At 41.8% G+C, this 17,496-nt stretch overlaps 2 protein-coding genes across 4 annotated transcripts in view; both read right to left on the bottom strand.

The window, feature by feature from the left end:
• Positions 1 to 17,496, bottom strand: part of LOC308470549 (melanin-concentrating hormone receptor 1-like) — a 146,776-nt gene that overhangs the window by 25,165 nt on the left and 104,115 nt on the right. The gene's annotated exons all lie outside the window — the stretch shown is intronic.
• Positions 1 to 17,496, bottom strand: part of LLGL2 (LLGL scribble cell polarity complex component 2) — a 68,146-nt gene that overhangs the window by 30,014 nt on the left and 20,636 nt on the right. For all 3 annotated transcript variants that reach the window (XM_080993633.1, XM_080993634.1, XM_080993635.1), the window contains exons 3-10: positions 11,513 to 11,610; positions 9,791 to 9,872; positions 6,425 to 6,543; positions 5,182 to 5,340; positions 3,656 to 3,818; positions 2,882 to 3,014; positions 2,015 to 2,069; positions 1,015 to 1,169 (exon numbers count right to left, since the gene is read on the bottom strand). In XM_080993633.1, the coding sequence (XP_080849759.1) occupies positions 1,015 to 1,169; positions 2,015 to 2,069; positions 2,882 to 3,014; positions 3,656 to 3,818; positions 5,182 to 5,340; positions 6,425 to 6,543; positions 9,791 to 9,872; positions 11,513 to 11,610 (964 nt within the window). The remainder of the gene's footprint in view (positions 1 to 1,014; positions 1,170 to 2,014; positions 2,070 to 2,881; positions 3,015 to 3,655; positions 3,819 to 5,181; positions 5,341 to 6,424; positions 6,544 to 9,790; positions 9,873 to 11,512; positions 11,611 to 17,496) is intronic.

The following is a 17,496-nucleotide window of genomic DNA, read 5'->3' as shown; positions in this document are numbered from 1 at the left end:
ACTGTGGTGGGAAGGTAAAATATTGTCCTTTCACCTTAAAAGTCTGTTTTCATAGACAATGAGAACTGGGCTGACTTCCTTCTCACTAATAGCCATGTGTTTGTAAAACTAAATGAGTCATATGCCTACAGTGATGCAGTTTCAGCACACGTGGAAAACTTACCTGTTTACTGAAGTGTTTGCTATGGATGCCAGCCGTTTGTCCCAATCTGTTTAGTTGAGCTTTGTGCTGACTTTTAATGCCGCTGTTCTATTGTTTAATGGATTTTACAATAAACCACACTGAGCACTTTTCATAGCAGTGTATAAATACTTTCAAGAAATTGATACACGTCTCAGAGAGTAATTAAGGGCAGCACTGCAGATGCAAAATATGAAGAATCTCTAGTGTAATAGTGGGTAATCTGTGGTCCTCTAGATGTTGCCGAACTTCCAACTTATGGTGCTGGTGCTGGTTGGAGTTTAGACTTAGAGTTGCTGTGTTTATAATGGATATATGGTTTTACACCTGTTTTATATTCCTGCTTAAATTATACTGTATGCTGTGTTGTTAGCCAAGAGGTATAAAAACTCTTAAACAAATAAGCTGCATTTAGCATGGCTTATGGTCAGTGATGATGCGGGTTGAAGTTCAGTAATATCTACTTGATTTAGCAATATGAAACAGCATCCTACCCCCATGAAAGATTTCCAATGATCATTCTCACAGCTGAAAGCTGTAATTGCTATCAAGGTTCTCTATATTTCTATCAAAATGCTTTACATTTTTAGCTCCCAAAAGATGGAGCCTATAAATACAAAACATCATTCTGTTTACTAGCTTACCAAAAAATAAAATACTGTAAAACAAAAAAATCCAACACACAACTAGTATTCCACAATGATCACCCAAATCTGGGCGCTAATAATAACACATTGGGTATTTCAACTCCAAGCAACACCCAGAATCTGAACCCTCAAAGTAAAATGTAGTTCCAACTAAAGCTCCCCAAGAAATCAAAATCCGCCACATACCTGCAAGTGGATCTGCGTTGGCAATAACAAAGAAGTCTATCACTCGCGATGTAAAGTCAAAGGCAGTTTGCTGATTGCCATAAACGACAGAAATGCTATGCCTGTCACCATAGCTGGCGCGTGGCATCCCTCCTTGAAATATAATGTAAGGAAGCCTTAGAGAAAAAGAAAATGTAACAGATATACAATTTAGGTACCTTCCTCCAACTTAAAAGCATTTCATGCTACAAGCTAACCAAACCACTGCAGAGACAGAATAATTCTCTCTTGTGGCAAAATGCATTCCCCTGAATCTTTAGAATTTCTCTTAAGTCTCCAGCAATCAGAGAAGCACAAATTTGCTGCTTTAAAGTCCTAAGTGGCCTGGGCACAGGATCTCAAGGCCAGCTTTCACTACCCATCAATTAACATTGTCAAGCACCTTTCTCTGTGTGCCCCCTTCCCTCTTTCAAAAAGTCAGAACCGTGGTCAGCGGAGTGAGGGCCTTCTCCATTGTGGCACCCAAACTGTGGAAGAGTCTCCTTCAGCAGAATCACTTAGAACCAAATACATCATTTTTTAGATGTTTCAAGAAGTCCACCTGTTTTCTCATAATATTTATTATTACTGTGTTTGCTTTTTAGCTGCTTTTATTTGCTTTTATCTCCTTTTTAATTATATTGCTACAGATATAGAATGTTATTGTTTTAGGATTATTTGTTTGTAAGCCACCTAGGAAGGAATTAATGGTAAAATGTAAGATATAAATCCTAATTTTTTTATATAAAAAAAACTATGACAGTATTATTTCTGAGTGGATTGAAAAGAGCAGGCAATTTCTAACTGCCCTTCCATTATGTGGATCAGCTTTCAGTGTTCAGATTATAAAGAGAGGACTTTTGCTGACACCTCAGTCAGCTGCAGAATTTCTAGCAAGCAGCAGCTCAGCTCTTGTTACTAAAAGGTCACTCTAGAATCTTAGGAGAATGGGCAGCATTGTAATATCTGCCAAAGTACCTACCCATTCTTTGTTGTTTGCCAGTAAATCTTGGAGATGGCCTTGCAAGGAAAAGGACCTAGAAGGGCAGATTTTAAAGAAGATGCCATGTTTTAAATAAATGCTTATTTTATTATATTGTTGTCAATTTTTTATTTCTTTATGTATCGCTACCTGTGAAGCACCACAAAGCAATTTCACAATGCAATAAACAAATATAAAAACAACCGCACATATAAAACCATTTCAAATCCAAGACAATTATTTTAGTCAAAAATCCACACGACTGAAAGTAGCTGGAGAATCTTTTAGTTTTATCATTTAACCTGACACGGCATGGCAGCACGCCCCTAATTTTCCCATATGAAAGAGAAAGTGTTCATTACATAACTTTACCATGACAACCTCGTCTTGCTATCCACACAGACAGTGCCATCAGAAGCACCATGAATAATAAAGGTTGCTTATGAACCAAACAATAGAGAAACTACTTGTACTAAAAACAGACCAGTCACTCACTAAAGACACCCCTAACAGTAGAAAGCCAACTATTTCCCACTGGCTCCTGCATTCCAAAGTCTGGAAAGCCACCATCACTTTAGCAAGACTTTGGTCCTCAGATGCCACCACCCACCCAGGGCACTGCTCCAATTCAGTGCTCTAATTAAGGCCTACACAAAATATATTTTATGGCATATGGATTTCGGCAGGCTACAATATAACAATTCTCTTGTTTTTGCCACCTCAGGCAGGCACAATTCAGACGTTTGAGCCTCAAGAGGCAGCATTCAGCTTGGTGGGTCCCATGTTGTAAAGACTTGCTGCTCTGAACACACGTCAAATCATGTACGGTTCCGAAGGCATGCACTGCCAGCCCCCGCCCATACTGACCGTAAGGCACTTTGCTTTCCAGGGGCTCTGGCTGCCCATCATCACTTGAGACAGGCCACTGGGCATAACTCCCGTCATAATGGCAGCTGATGATCTGGTGGCCGTTCCTCTGCCAGAAGAGGTTTTCCAGTTGCTAGGGAGAAACAGCAAACAAAAGTTCAAAATCACCACTGCGGTCCAATTCAGAAGAAACACCCCACCAAGAACCGTGTGTGTTCTGCTAGTCACAGAATTCGGCCACCTGACCATCACGAGGACGGGATTGCATGCAAGTCTCAGAGAATGGAAGTAAGTTTCTTAGCCGTCGTTATGAGGGAACAAAGGAAAAACTTGCGCTTACAGTACCCTGGCTGAAGGGTCAGAAACTAAAAGGTGGCTTCTGGCAAGCCTGACTTAAAGCTTATTCCAAACATAGAACTGGATTTGGAGAGGGGCGGTATGTGCAGTTTATACAGAGTTATGGATGCAATCTTATTCTAAGGACTGAAGATCCGTAGCCCAGGGGCTAACTTCATCTGTGCCAGCTCAGGGTGACTTTGTGTAAATGAACTACAGGGTTAAGCATCCACCTCCTGGGTTAGTCTCTTCCACATCTGCATTAAAAAATGGTTCCAGGACTCCATTACAACATGCTACATAGAATACATAATTAATTGCTCAAGTAGGCTTTCCTGTTCTGTTTTCCTATACGGAATTCTCCCTGCACCTTGCTGTATATTCCAGGAATGAAAAGCTTTCCTGGCTGCAACTCAAAGCCCCAGAAGGTATTAGTACCTGATTGCCAAGGAAATGGTGTGTTGCTTTGTTATTTATCAAGTCCCAGAGGACAATGAGGCCCTTGCTGTAGCCAATCAAGATCTGATTGGGGTTCTGGGGATGTTCCCGTAAGGCTTCCACCAATTCAAGGGACCTTCTGTTGAGGTACTCCTCTGGCACACTGTGAAGAAATGCGGGGGGAAAGGTTATGAACTATTATGAATGCCAATGAAGCCACCAATATATGGAAGGATAGAAAGGAAACAGTTGGAAATTCTCCACCTTTGTCAGGGATCAATTTGGACATCATGGAAAATAGCCTGGCTAAAACCACCTGCTTGTAGCTTCATAGCCTCCATCCTAACTATGCTGCTCTATATCTGCCACTGCATTCTGATAATTTGTTTTTTATTCCATTTATTAACTGCTTCCCATAGAAGATCTTGATGCCATTTCCCACCAAGTGCTTGCTCCTTGTGATTCTCCCAAAGAAGCACCGAAATCTCCAGTCAATGAAATTGTTTCCCATGTCCTGAGTCACTGTTGTTACAATTAATTATATTCACTCTTCTTTTTTTCCCTTAAGCGATGGAAGTGTCAATTTGACTTATACTGACAACATTGCTGTAGCTCAACCAGGTACTTTCCTGACAGTGTCAAACTCCAGACTGCTAACAGCCTTAGCCAGTATTGCCAATGGTCAGAGATTATGGGAGTTGCAGCCCGCAACATCTGGACAGCACTAGGTTGGGGAAGGGTACCACAGTTATTATGAAGTATTTAAAAGGTAGTCACAACTAATGTACAGTGGTACCTCGGTTTTCGAAAGTAATCTGTTCCGGAAGCCAGTCCAAGTTCTGAAACATTTGAAAACCGAAAACTCAATATGGAAGCCTCAGTACGGAAAACTCAATACGGAAGCCACGTGACATGTTCAACTTCCGAGGCCATGTTCGAAAACTGAAGCATTTACTTCTGGGTTTACAGCGTTCGAGTTCTGAAATGTTCGTCAACGGAGACATTCGAAAACCAAGGTACCACTGCATTTAAATTATTAAAGGGTGAAAGCTGAATCCTGAAAATACTGAGGGGGGGGGGGGACAAGCTTCTGAACCTTACTTGGACTTTTATACTCCCCTTCCACCGCCACCGGAAAATTTTAAAAAACCCACCCAAACCACTGGGGGGGCAGGGCTGACTATAGCTCCTGGTTACCTGTGAAGCTCAGTCTGCCAGGACAGAGACCTGCTCATCCACACCAACAAACCAGCATATAACACTGGAATTAAGAAGCTGCCGTGTAACCAGAACGACATACAAGTCCCAGGAACAAGAAAGAGTTCAAGTCAGACCATGTAGGCAGGGACTTGAATACATTTCCAGAGCAACCACGGAGGTGGCACCAATACTACTACTTCAGGTTAATATGTTAATATAACCAGTTTTCAAAGGTCTTGCAGGATTTTTACCCTCATCGTAACGCATGCGTAACACAACACCCCGAAATCATCCCTAGATAGGGCAACTCCAGCGTCTCATTTTACCATTGCAGCACAACATCTGGACTGATGGTCCGATCTTCTAGCACTCTGAAGGATGGGATCTCCACCACAAAGACATTACCACTCTCGGTGCCAAGATAAAGAAGTTCCTGCGAGGAGTGTGCGAGGATTGCTGTTACCTGGGTAGCACTTGGAGGAGAACTGTAAGTGGAGGGGAAAAGAGATACTGGTAAATTACAGCTGGGTGAAATTAGTTGCCCAGGCAGCTTATATATACTGTAATACAAAGCAGATACTTGATCCAACAGCTGTGTGTAAAGGCTTCGGAAATCATTATTCATCACCAGATATTTAAGTATAAATTCTCAACCCACAATTCTCAGCTGCAGGGGCAGGGGGGAGGACATATGATACAAAAAGGGCTAATGCATACCATTAGTGTGGGAATAGAAACTTGCTAGTAAGCTGTCCTACAACTCTACAGGGACAAACAATTTAAGCCAGGCATGTCCAAAGTCCGTTTTTGGGGCCTAATCTGGCCCACTGGTTGGTTTAATCCAGCCCCAGTGGCAGTTTATTTTCTGGGGTAAAATCCCTCACGGCCCTTCACTTCATCAAATCTGGCCCTCTTTGAAAAAAGTTTGGACACCACTGATTTAAGCAATCAATAGAATATTTTAAGCAGGGTTTAAAGACAAAACAAATGAACAGGAAAATGTACTAAACATTTTATAAGTGCACACTCAAACTTTAAGCTAACCAGCGAATCACTTGGCGCAACAAAATCTGCAGCAATCCCCCCCCCCCAAAACAAATTCAATGGTGTTGAACTCTTTCACTAAGCCTGTAGCACACAAACCCCTGGCCAGTTTAGACAACAGCCGTCTCTTTGCTCTTTGCTCACTCAAGATTCTCTCCTTCCCTTAACTGAACCAAACTATAGTTGCTTGGTTCAGATGTAACAGCAAACTGTGGCTTGCTCAAAGATGTATGGAAGAACTTAGCTCCATTAAGTCAGAGGAAAGTACAAGTCTACACTCCTAATCCCTGCACAACATGAAGGTTGGCGAATATTACTTCTGAATAAACCCTTAGTTTGTAGAAAGTTATGTAACACACATGCATACAACCTTTCTTCCCAATTTAGAAATGAGAAACAGGCTTCCCAGAGCACACAGAACTAGTAAAAAAGCAGGCATTTGCTCAAACAATAAAAACAAAACAAAAGTCTATCAGAATGCATCTCCTGGCCCACTTCTGATGGAGAAAGAAGTATCCCAGTTACCCAGGAGGCCCTCGGAGTGTGAAATGTCTTTCTTCCTGCAGCTCAGACATATTGCTGTGGGTCTGTTTCAGGGTCCATAAATGCAGGCTGTTATCATCTAGCAATGTCAACAAGCGGCACTGAAAATTAGACACACAAAAGGAGGAATGAGCAAGCATTCAAGTAGTACAGAGTGCCGCAACATTTCAAGAGGCACATTATTCAGCAGTTGTGTTTATTAAGCCACAGTACATGACCAATCAAGAATGAAGTTTTAGCCGTCAGAAGGGTTTGTACTACTGTAGTCCTATTAACGTGAAGATAAGCTATTTGGTAGAAATAAACACATCTGACAAAGTGAGCATGAGACCACAAAACTGATGCTACAGAGCTCCGGTGGTTTTTTGCTTCAAGAGACTAACATGGCTCTCCTGGCGGGAAAATCAATAGAAACAGGTAGCCCATTTCAGCACAGGACCAGGAGATATTAAACTCCTATACAGGGTAAGGTCCTTATGGAGGGGAACTCTACGGTAAGACAGCACCTTGCAAGAAAATCAAAATGTCAAAACAATCTTCAATATTTTTGCAGTTTGGATTCTAATGTCAAAATCAGATCCAGACATTTGACATACAGGTTTCAGGTTTTTATGTAACTTTGTAAATTATCTTATGCTGGTAAGTTATATTCTTAGATTGTTGTATGCTTAAATATTGTTTAAATAAAATTATTTAAAATATTACTTCAGAACCCTGTGTGACATCAAATTGCAACTGGTATCTGCTTTCGTCCATTCAAGAGGATGTTTTTAACTGAATGTTGGATGCTACTGCAAAATCAGTTTCAGATGCTGATATGGTGAATTCTGTCTGAGCATCCAGCACATATTTGATGTGAGAATTTGCAGAAGAGAACTGACGAGAAGTACAGGGGAGGTGGCTAATTTCAGCTCCAGTAAATATCACAATCATACAAATCAAATGAACCTGAATATACCTAACTGCTTATTCTAGTTGAGAATGAGTCTCTTTGTAATGCACTACTTCACCAGCAATTGGCCTGTTCCACCCTCTCCAATCAGGATCTTTATGCCTTCATCTGTGCTGATTCTCTATGCTTGGAAATACTACCTCCATCTCTTATATTTAAGTCACTCCTTTAGCACCTCTCCAACTCCACTTGAGTAAAGGCTTTCCTGAGCCACAATACAATCAGCCACTACTTTCCATGACTCACAGACACCTTGACCGCTATTTAAATCAACCTCCTGTTCCCCAGAGCAAACTCCAGGCAGTGGCAAGGCCGGGCATCTGCCAGGGCCCCAAGACCATCATCACTCCTTTGCACAGAGTAAAGAAGCAGATCCGATGCAGTTTGGGAATTCTCTGTTTGCATGTCTTGCTTCTCTTAGGTCAGGGAGAGGGAGTACTGAGGATACTGTGCTTGAAGCAGCACCAAAATCTTTCACTTGGTCCTGCCCTTTCTTTCTGTTTTGTTCACTTAACACAGAGTCAAGTGCTCTATGTAGAGACCTGGTCATTTCTGTGCTCTTTTGTCATGTTAGAATTCTGCACTTCACTTCCCAGAGAAGTACCTGCTCAGTTGTCAGCTTTGCTGGGCTAATAACTTGAACTCCTTGTAGCTCTGAGTGAAAAACACATCCCCACCCTGTTTAGGAGCGAGTGGCTCCTATTCTGTGACTCTCTTTCTCACCTTGCATTCTTTTCACCTGACTTCATCCTAAAGGAGTGGTGCCCCAGAATATTTGTTACAAGCCCAACCCTGGCCAATATTTAAGTATTTAAAACCAAGCACTGTCTGCTGAAGCTACACCTAGTACAGCAGGTAACAGTTCCCATGAGTATTCTGAGTTATTGCTCATTCCAAATGTTCTCTCTTTATGTGGTTCCACTAAGGCATGAAGATCAGCCCAGGCTTGGCAAATGAGTAAGGCAGCTTGCTAAAATAAAAATGCTCACAACACAGAACTTTTCCTTCCCAATCTTAGAGGCAAAACCCTTTTAAATAATTTGAAGGTTCTTCTAACATTGCAGGATAATTGGGAGTTTGTACTCATGAAAGTGTGCTTCTGAAACATTAGTTTTGGGGAGAGTCAACCTGCTGAGTTACAACTTTTATGAAATTACTCCTGCAGCATGTTTCTTAATAAAGTAGAAGGGGTCCCTTTATAGTCACATCCATTTGTCCTACATGGAGAGCCATCTCTCTATATAAAAGTGCATGCAGGACAAAGGCCAAAGCGGTAGCAATTCTAAATCCTCTCCAACATAATTAAAAGCTGTCTGCCCGCAGCTGGATTTGGGGCTTATGTTTATGAGCAAGAGTGACACAGCAGCATTCTTGAAATATATTCAGACTACTCCCAGTGGTCTAGAACCAAAATCAAGTTTGAGACTGCTAAGTGCAGGGCTAGTTGATGTGCTCTCCTCCCTCAAGATGTTTGCTCCTTCAAGTATATCCAGTTTTTAAAATGAACACAAAAACGATCTTCAATCTACAAGCAGTGCCACATAGTAGAGGCAGAGTCTATTAAAGTATATTGTAGGGAAAACAACCGAGTCCTATAGTACTTTAAAGAACACATTTATTGCTGCATGAACCTACACTCTGGCCAACAAAAGCTTATGATACAATAATTGCATTTATCAAAGGATGCTTGTTGAATTGTGCACAGCAGTTTTCCGGCTCCAACAATGGTCAAACATCGTTTTTCTTTTCCCTTGTATTCTAGGACTGCTGCAGAACGGAGATGGCAGCCTGAAGGGTGACTAAAATGACAAACGACTTCTCAAGGTTCGTTTGTCCAGTCTCCCCCTCATCAGACTCAGGATTAGAACTTTCACTATGGCAAGTTTATTTAAAGGCTTCCTTTAGTAATTCAATACAGCGCCCAAATAAGGGTCACGGGTGGCAAAGTCATAAGCACTGCTAAGACGTTGATCCAACAAGCGACACGCCACCTGCACACAGCTCGCGATGCCACTGGTCTAATTCAGCAGGCTCTTCTTATGTTAGGTTCTTATCAGTGCTGAAACAGGAGGCATAACCAGCTTTTGCCCTTGGATATTGAGGAATTGGGTAAGGAACTGCAGGCTGTTGGGGGAGGTGGGCATCTCTCCTCCTTTTGCAATTACATCTACACACTCAAGAGTTTGCCAAGGTGCTCAAAAGTGGGAACAATAATTAAAACGTTCAGTAGTTTTGGATCCCTTTGCCAAAAACATCATGGCATCTATCATGTTTTCGCATTACAGAGGGCTAGTGGGTGAAGTCCATCTCAGTCCCTGAAACCCTAGAGCAGACCCTAGAAAGTTGAAAACATATCTGATGTATGAAGCACAGAATTTAGATGGAATTCTACTCACCTGGCCAGGAATGAAATGTATTTGCATGACAGTGTTGGTCTCTTCGTGCAAGCCCATGAACTCAACCCCTGGAGCGCCATAGCTGAATGACTGGTTGAGGTCAATAGTATTTATGTGTACATTGATTTTTGCTGCCTTCGCTTTGTGGCAAATTAGTTCTAGCCTAGAATAATTGTGATGTCTCCCCATAAAGCACTAGTATTAGGCTCGTCACCCCTGGTAATTTCCATTATCACTACTTAGAAGAAGCAGACACCTACCTTCTGTTGCCTATGCTCTAGTAATGTCTAGGTTAGATTATTGCAATGCATTATATCTGGGACTGCCTCCGCATAGAGTTTGGAGAATTCAGCTGGTGCAAAATTCAGTGGTCAGGATGCTCACTGGGGCAAAATGGTTTGAGCATATTACAGTAACTGCACTGGTCCAACTGCACTGGCTGCCAACTATTTCCCAGGCCCGAATCAAGGTGCCTTAAATGGCTCAGGACTGCCTCACCAGATATGAACTGACCTGGACCCTGCAATCATCATCTGAGGCCCTTCTTCATGTGTCCCCTCCACAAGAGGTCTGGAGGGTGGCAACATGAGAACAGGCCTGTTCTGGGGTGGCTGCCCATTTGTGGAATCCTCTCCCCAGGGAGGCTCATCTGGTGCCTTTGCTTTAGGAGCAAGACCAAAAAAACCATTCCTCTTCTCCTAGGCCTTTGGCTAATTAAACGATCTATGGCCTTTTAAACCGTGAGGGCTATTGTTTCATTTGTTATTACGTTACGTTTTTTATATTGCAAACCACCTTATGATCCTTGGATGAAGGGCAGAATAGAAATTTAATAAATAAATAATAAGCAAAACAAGCGAAGACAACCATTTACTTGATTTTAAATTCAAAAGTTGGGAGAGCCTGCTTATGTGGCACTTTTGGAAGTTGGGCAAGATGGAGTGACAGGAGCCCATCTATTCTTGTCTTCCGGATGCTGCAATTCCATTTAAATCCATCATCAGGAGACAGATGGCCCAATGCTTGCTTGCAAGAGTCTTCCAGAGAGATGTGTTGCTGGAAAATGGCAGTGTCATTGGAAAGGACTCAGATTGTCCCTCAGTGAAAGAGGAACAGTTCACTTCCCCTACCCTAGCTGGCTCAGTGCCACTAGAAACAGATTTGTGTTCATGTATATTCTGCACTGAGGCTGGATAAAAGGAAAGCACCTTCAAAGCACTTTGTTGCTTAGCCCAGTATTTTAGGACTACCAAGACAGGAAAGCCAAAGATTTATTTATGACTCAAAATTCAAACCACAAATATTGCACTGTGCTAAAAATGAACTCTTCCTCTGCGTCAGGATATTTAAAACAGACTTGGAATGTGGGTGATAAAGCTATTTATCTACAGGCACCACTTTCCACTAGACCAGATTAGCTCAAGAGTAGCTTCCACAACGATTTTAGTACATTTCACAAGAGCTGATCACCAGAGGCCCTCATTATCAGAGGTGCAATTGAACTGATTATCTAGGTTCAAAACTTACATTAACGACAACCTACTAAGTAATCTGAGAAAAGAAAGCAATATGGGGATAATGCGATTGTTAGGATTACTGATTCTACAAATGCAAAGCCCTTTGAAGGAAGCACCACATAAATACTATCTCTACACATTTTGACATACCTACTGCTGCTGCTGAAAAGCCATTATGCAGCTCAGAAATGAATGAAAAGGATACAGTTTGATGGCTCCTGATCGGGTCCCGATAGCCATGAGATGGAGGAAAGAGCTATAGCCCAGTGCGCTGGGCTGGTGCGGGAAGCCATGTTCAACAGTCTGTTGGGAATTGAAGGACAAAAGACAATTACTGCAGACAAAAAAGCAGCTGAAGCCAAATAATACTTGCACCAGAGAAATCACTATTTTCCTTCCATCATTAATATACCTCAATCCTGAAGTCAGACAATATAGTCAAGATAAGGTACCATTTTGGATTAAGTTTGGCAGAATCAGAGGGGGTTTACGTCAACAATTTTTACTTCTAGAACAAGATTTAGGGAACCCATTTTAAACCAGTTTTTAAAAGGTACTGAACAGAACAGACTTTCAAAGGTTTACTGTGCAATCCAACCACCATGGCTTCAGCACGAGCGGGAGAGAGATTGGTTTCCAAGTAACTTAGAGCTATTTCCTGAACTCTCATTTTCGCTTTGTTTATGTGAATCCATCTTCTCAGGCAGAAGAGAGTCTGCATTATTTGAGAAAACAAAGCCGCAGCCACCTTGCATGGCACTTCCTCTGCTCTGTAAACACAGCTAGCCACAAAAGCTGACACCTATTCGCTGGAAGGTCTGCTGTTGCCATCTTACACAGAGTCAGATCAATAACCCACATAGCCTAGTTAAGCCTTCCTTGACAACAGCACCCCATAATTGCAGTGTCTCAGGACAACAAAACCAGCACACAAAGATCCAGCTGCGTAGGAACAAACATTATGTTTTATTTCAGAAGTACTGTGAGGGTCTCCTTTTGGGGAAGCGGTCCTTGTAACGTAAACAGAAGCAGCTGGCCTTCTGAACATTGCCACATTCTTCTTTGCAGCTTGGTGCTTCAAAAGACCTGTCTTCCCTGCTGCCAGAAGCCCTCTAACCAGAGACAGCAAAGAATCGAACCCCAGACTGTGGCCTCCAAAGACATGCTTCACCACAGAACTATGACCTCATCCCGCATGGCATTTCTGAGAAGCCACCAATAAAACACATGGAAGTGTTTCTTCCCTTCATTTCAAAAGGAGCCCAAAGGCCACAAGGCAGCCAAACAGTAAGACCACGCCTGAGGGACAGCAGCTATTTGAGTGCCAGAATAAAGTCAACATTTCCTCAGCAAAAACGTCAGCCTAGTACAGGACAAGAGTAGCTGAGCAAGCACTGTGGACATGAAGAGAAACTGACCCAGTGGTTTTCAGTCGGGATCACTGCAGGAAACTACAAGGCAGAGGTTCAACAGATCATGCCTGTGTGCAGGGATGGGGAACCTGCACATCCATCATTCCATGCTGATGGGAGTTGCTAGCGAAGGCGGAGGCCTTGAGTATCAAAGGCAGAGGTGGGGGACCTGGAGTCCTCCAAATGCTGTTGGACTTCAACGCCCATCATCCTTGACAACTGGCCATGACTGCTGGGGCTGATGGGAGCTGGAGTTCAACAACATTATCTGGAGGGACAGCAAGTTCTCCATCTCCAGAGCCTAAGAGGGACACTGGTCCCATTTCAGTTTCCCATATACCATCTGAGCAGTCTAAGCCAAGCCAGAGCACAACTATGCCAGTTGGGAAGAGTCCATTTTCACCTCATTGCCTTATTCAATAGGCCGTTCCTAGTACTGTAGCCAAGGGTGCTACCTTAAGAAGGGCTTGGGATTGTGGACTGGAGGAATGCCTCATCGTCCCCCGCTCTAACATGTCTTTGTTGCACTTTTGTCACAGTTCAAGGGCAGCAATGTGCTTCAGGCCCCTGTTCTGGTTTCCTGATCTGCGCAGCCTTGCTTTAGATTCACACACAAGAAAGCCCTGAACAAATTTTAAAGGTGCAAGAATATTGTCATCCATGACAATTAAAAGGCAGCTTTAGCAGTACAGAAAAAAACATGTGTAATATTTTGACTCTGTTCATATATGCACATGCTAGTTTATAGACAAGAAGCAAGCAAGCAAGCACAACTGCCAATCCGTTCCCCAAGTACTTATGTATGGCCTGTAAAACCCGGCTTCCCTTTAAAAGGGGGGGGGGGAATGTTGAAGTTCAGCTGGAAAGAGGAAGGCAGTGACTCAGAAGTGAGATAATTCCACAGCATAAGGGCTACTAGTCATTCTAGTTTGCTGCAGCAAGCAGATCTGCAAGAGTCTTGTGACCCTTTAGAGATTCACGGTCTTAAGGTTTTGGACATGCACTTTGTTAGTTGCATGAAGTGTTATCCTCTGTTGGCTTAGAGAGGCAGAAAAACATAAATAGTGAGGTCAAAAGATCATGAGTAGAGTTTGCAGTGTCTCGGTGCAAAGCTCATCTCAACATAACAAGCACAGTAACCATACAGAATTGCAGCTATTTGTGACAATAGATCTTCCTAGCTTTGTTACGTTAATTTGACTAAGTGGGAGTGAAAATCCTTATCCTGATTGTATTCATGCAGGGCTCAAACTAACTGATAACAATTATACTTCAGGAATTTCACACTGTAGTCTGTCTTTCAAGGATTTTATTGTTGGAGGAAGAGAATAATACAGTGCGGATCTGAAAAGTCTTCAGAGAGTCCTGGGATACTGAAGTGCTCTCTTAACTTCTTAACCTTTCAAAGTTGCTTATTTTGTAGTTCACATATTTATTAAAGATTTTATTAGAGTAACAAATTAAAGTCTGTGTCTTTAATCACATGTCTATCACACTACAGAATTATTTATGCTTACTGAAAAACGGGCGGTTGTGACTGTAAGGGATTATTTGTATTTATGCATTTAGCAAGATTTAAAGACTTATGGAGCAATCCTATACAGTACATGTCTACTCAATGGAAAGCCAGACTTCAACAGGACTTTTAGGATTGCAGCACAAGAGCCCAGAACTTCCCAGAAGTGTTATGCTATGGAAGTAAATGTCAATACAGTACAGGGTTGGTAGAGTCATAAATATTAATAATCTGAGGAATTTACAAACTGCAGGGTTTAGGTAATTTTAAGGCATAAAAAGGTAGACTCAGCAAAACGATCTTAGTGAAATACACGATTGTTATCTCCAAGGCTCTAGAGAAGCTAGTGCCTGTGATGGTAATGTAATAATTTTAAGGCGTTTTCCCTAAGAAAACTGGAAAAGGGTTTCAAGGGTCTAATGTGATATTTCAAGTATTTTATCATTCCCACACTGATCATGTAGATATGTTAACTAATGATATTTTTAATCATAGTTGAACACATGTCAGAGTATCACCTAACCTCCAAATTGCAGCCTCTTCTTATTCTGGTATTCCGTTTTTCTGTTATGAAAATGGAAGTGTCATAGTGGCAGAAAGGATGTGAGGGGAGAGTATCTTTGTGCTGACTACCTCCATCACAAGAATCCTTCAGAAGGGAATTGCTGCCAGGAACATTATGTGCCAGTGTATTTTGATGCATTGAATAGAATGAAAGTTTATGAGTTATGGTGGTGAGGCAAGTATGTGTACAAATTCAACAGGGCTTTGCTTGTTTTGTTGCTATTTTGTTAATGTTGTTAATATTGTTTCATAGATATGAATGCTGTAGTACCTTTGTGAATCCTATAATATTATTTTTGGTGTAACGGTGATGTTTAGCTTATTTCTTAGTTGTTTTGTTAATAGTGTTACATAGATGGTAGTTGTTGTTGGGATACTGCCAGGGAGACAAAAGCCATCATGGCCCCCATGACACGTTTGTGATTTGTGATTGTTTTACTGATGATTTGTAAAGTATTCTATACAATTTATGCTGTATTTTTGATGTTCCATTATTTTATTTTCATCTTTTTTTGTGAGCCGCTTTGGTATTTATTTGAATAAAAAGCAGGATAGAAATAAATAATATTAATAATGATATGTCAAGACATGGGCCCAGCAGAAAAACTTAAAATGAGAATAGGCCATATTTGCAATACTTGACTGCATCAGATTACCGTATTTTTCTGTCTATAAGGCTAGTTTTTTTCCCCCATTTAAAAACATGTCAAAAATTAGGGGGTGTCTTATACACTGATACATCTCCCCCCCCCATTTTCTTAAATCTGAGTCCCCCAAAATAGGGAGCATCTTATAGATGGGAAAATACGTTGTTTCCCCCTCCATTTTTGTTTTTAACAGGAAAACACAATCTAATGGCTTCAGTTTAAAAGGTTCAATATTGATGACACTTTAAATCAGATTTTTAGAAAGAAAACACAACAAGATTGGCTCATAATTTGGCCGTAGCAGCAGAAGCTACAGAAAACTTGGTTCGCCCCTACCCAACCACCAGAAAAGAACACTTGGCTCCAAATGCCAGTTGCAGGCAGCAGAGGGTCGATTATCTTCTGTCATCAGCTGGGTGACAGAGGGCTACAGGTATTACATCTCTGTACTTAAAGGCAGGAAGGCCCACCTGACCACATCAGATGCTGCTGCTGCAACTATGTAGCTTCAATAACTGGCGCCTCAGTTCGCTAGCTTTCCTCTTCCCTCCCAGCTCCTTGTTTCCTTTTGTGTCATATCCACTAGACTGAGCCTGCAGGCAGGGAGCGCCTTATCTTTTAATCTCTCTACAGTGCTTAGAAAATACTAGGTGCTTTCTATGTGGTGGTGGTAATAGTAAACATAGTTTAAAACAACCATTTAAAATCCAGGTTTTTTTAATTAAATAAACTATTTCTATCCATGTCCTTTAAGGAACATGGATTCATAGAGACAGTGCTTAACTGTCCCGTTGCCTCCAGCTTTGGGGAAGGGCATAAAATAGGAAAAATGGCTTGCATCCAAAGAGCATGTCACATAAATGGAAGGCTCTTCTGCTTTCACAAGGTGTCCCCTGTCCTCCAACTTTCCCTCTCCTCCCAGTTCTGCATCATTCACACCCCATTTGAGGCACTATCTAACACCCCCCACCCCCGCTTTTTTACAGTGCAAAGGAGAGTGTGGCAGTAGCTGATTTAGCGTCCTTGAATAACCAGAACTAGACTCACAATTTTTTACATTCCACTTATCTTCTGTAATGACTTCAGCTACACAAATAATATTTGTGTTAATGTACTACATTCCATCTAATACAACTTATTTCTTAGTTCCATGAACATTGACCACAGCTTTCTAGCTCTTTATAGCGTTGCAGGTGTGATTACAGATTATAATGAATGAGGCTGATTACAAAGATTTATTTGCACATTTTAGCTTGCACTTACATGCATTCATTTCAGATTTTAAAGGGAGAGAGAGACAGAAACTGCATGCCTGGCTCTATTTTACATCACATGCACCAAGAGACCAGAGGAGCAGGTGTACCTTGAATGGGGGTGGGGGAAGGGAAGAAGAGAGAACAATGGACTTCTTGTAATAGTGCCTTAGCACACAGAGAGAGAGAGAAAAAAACTCAGAAGGTGATCAGCAGCAACCTTCACTTTTAAGAGCGCTTCTGTTTCCTTTTCGGATCAGGTGGAAAATATAAAAACACAGAAATACACTTTTTGGTTGGGAGTTCTGCCTGCAATTAGAAGCAGTGGTAAACCAGCAGGCCAACTCCAGCACAAAACTGAAAGGATTTACATTGGCAGCTGTTTCACTCACTTCTGCCATTGTTGTTGAGGTTTTTTTTAACAACTGTGAGGGGAACAGCTGCTTTGCAGAATTCTCCTTCAGAAGGGGAGAGGGATGAGCAGAAGTCTAGCCAGTGGTGAATCAGATTTTCACAACTGCTTAGTCAATGAGACACAGCCTGTGTTTACATCAATTAACGGGGCAGGTTAGGAGACACAGAAGAAAGCAAGGAACCCCTGAATTAAGTGGAATGCTTCCAGTTAGGTAAAACACAGGTGAACCAGCCTGTCTGGTAGCTGAGCTTTGCCAATCAGCGAACTTAACACCGCCAGTCGAGACATGCCTGCCCCACAGAGCTTTACATGAGACAAACTAAGAGGGAGGTACCCCGCCTTTATTTTCCTTGAAGAGTTTCATCCTAAACTTCCCCATCCG

This window comes from Podarcis pityusensis, assembly GCF_964106645.2.
Source record: "Podarcis pityusensis genome assembly, chromosome: 2".
Lineage (NCBI taxonomy): Eukaryota > Metazoa > Chordata > Lepidosauria > Squamata > Lacertidae > Podarcis > Podarcis pityusensis.
The sequence above is the reverse complement of the archived record's forward strand: the minus strand, read 5'-3'. Positions and strand labels throughout refer to the sequence as shown.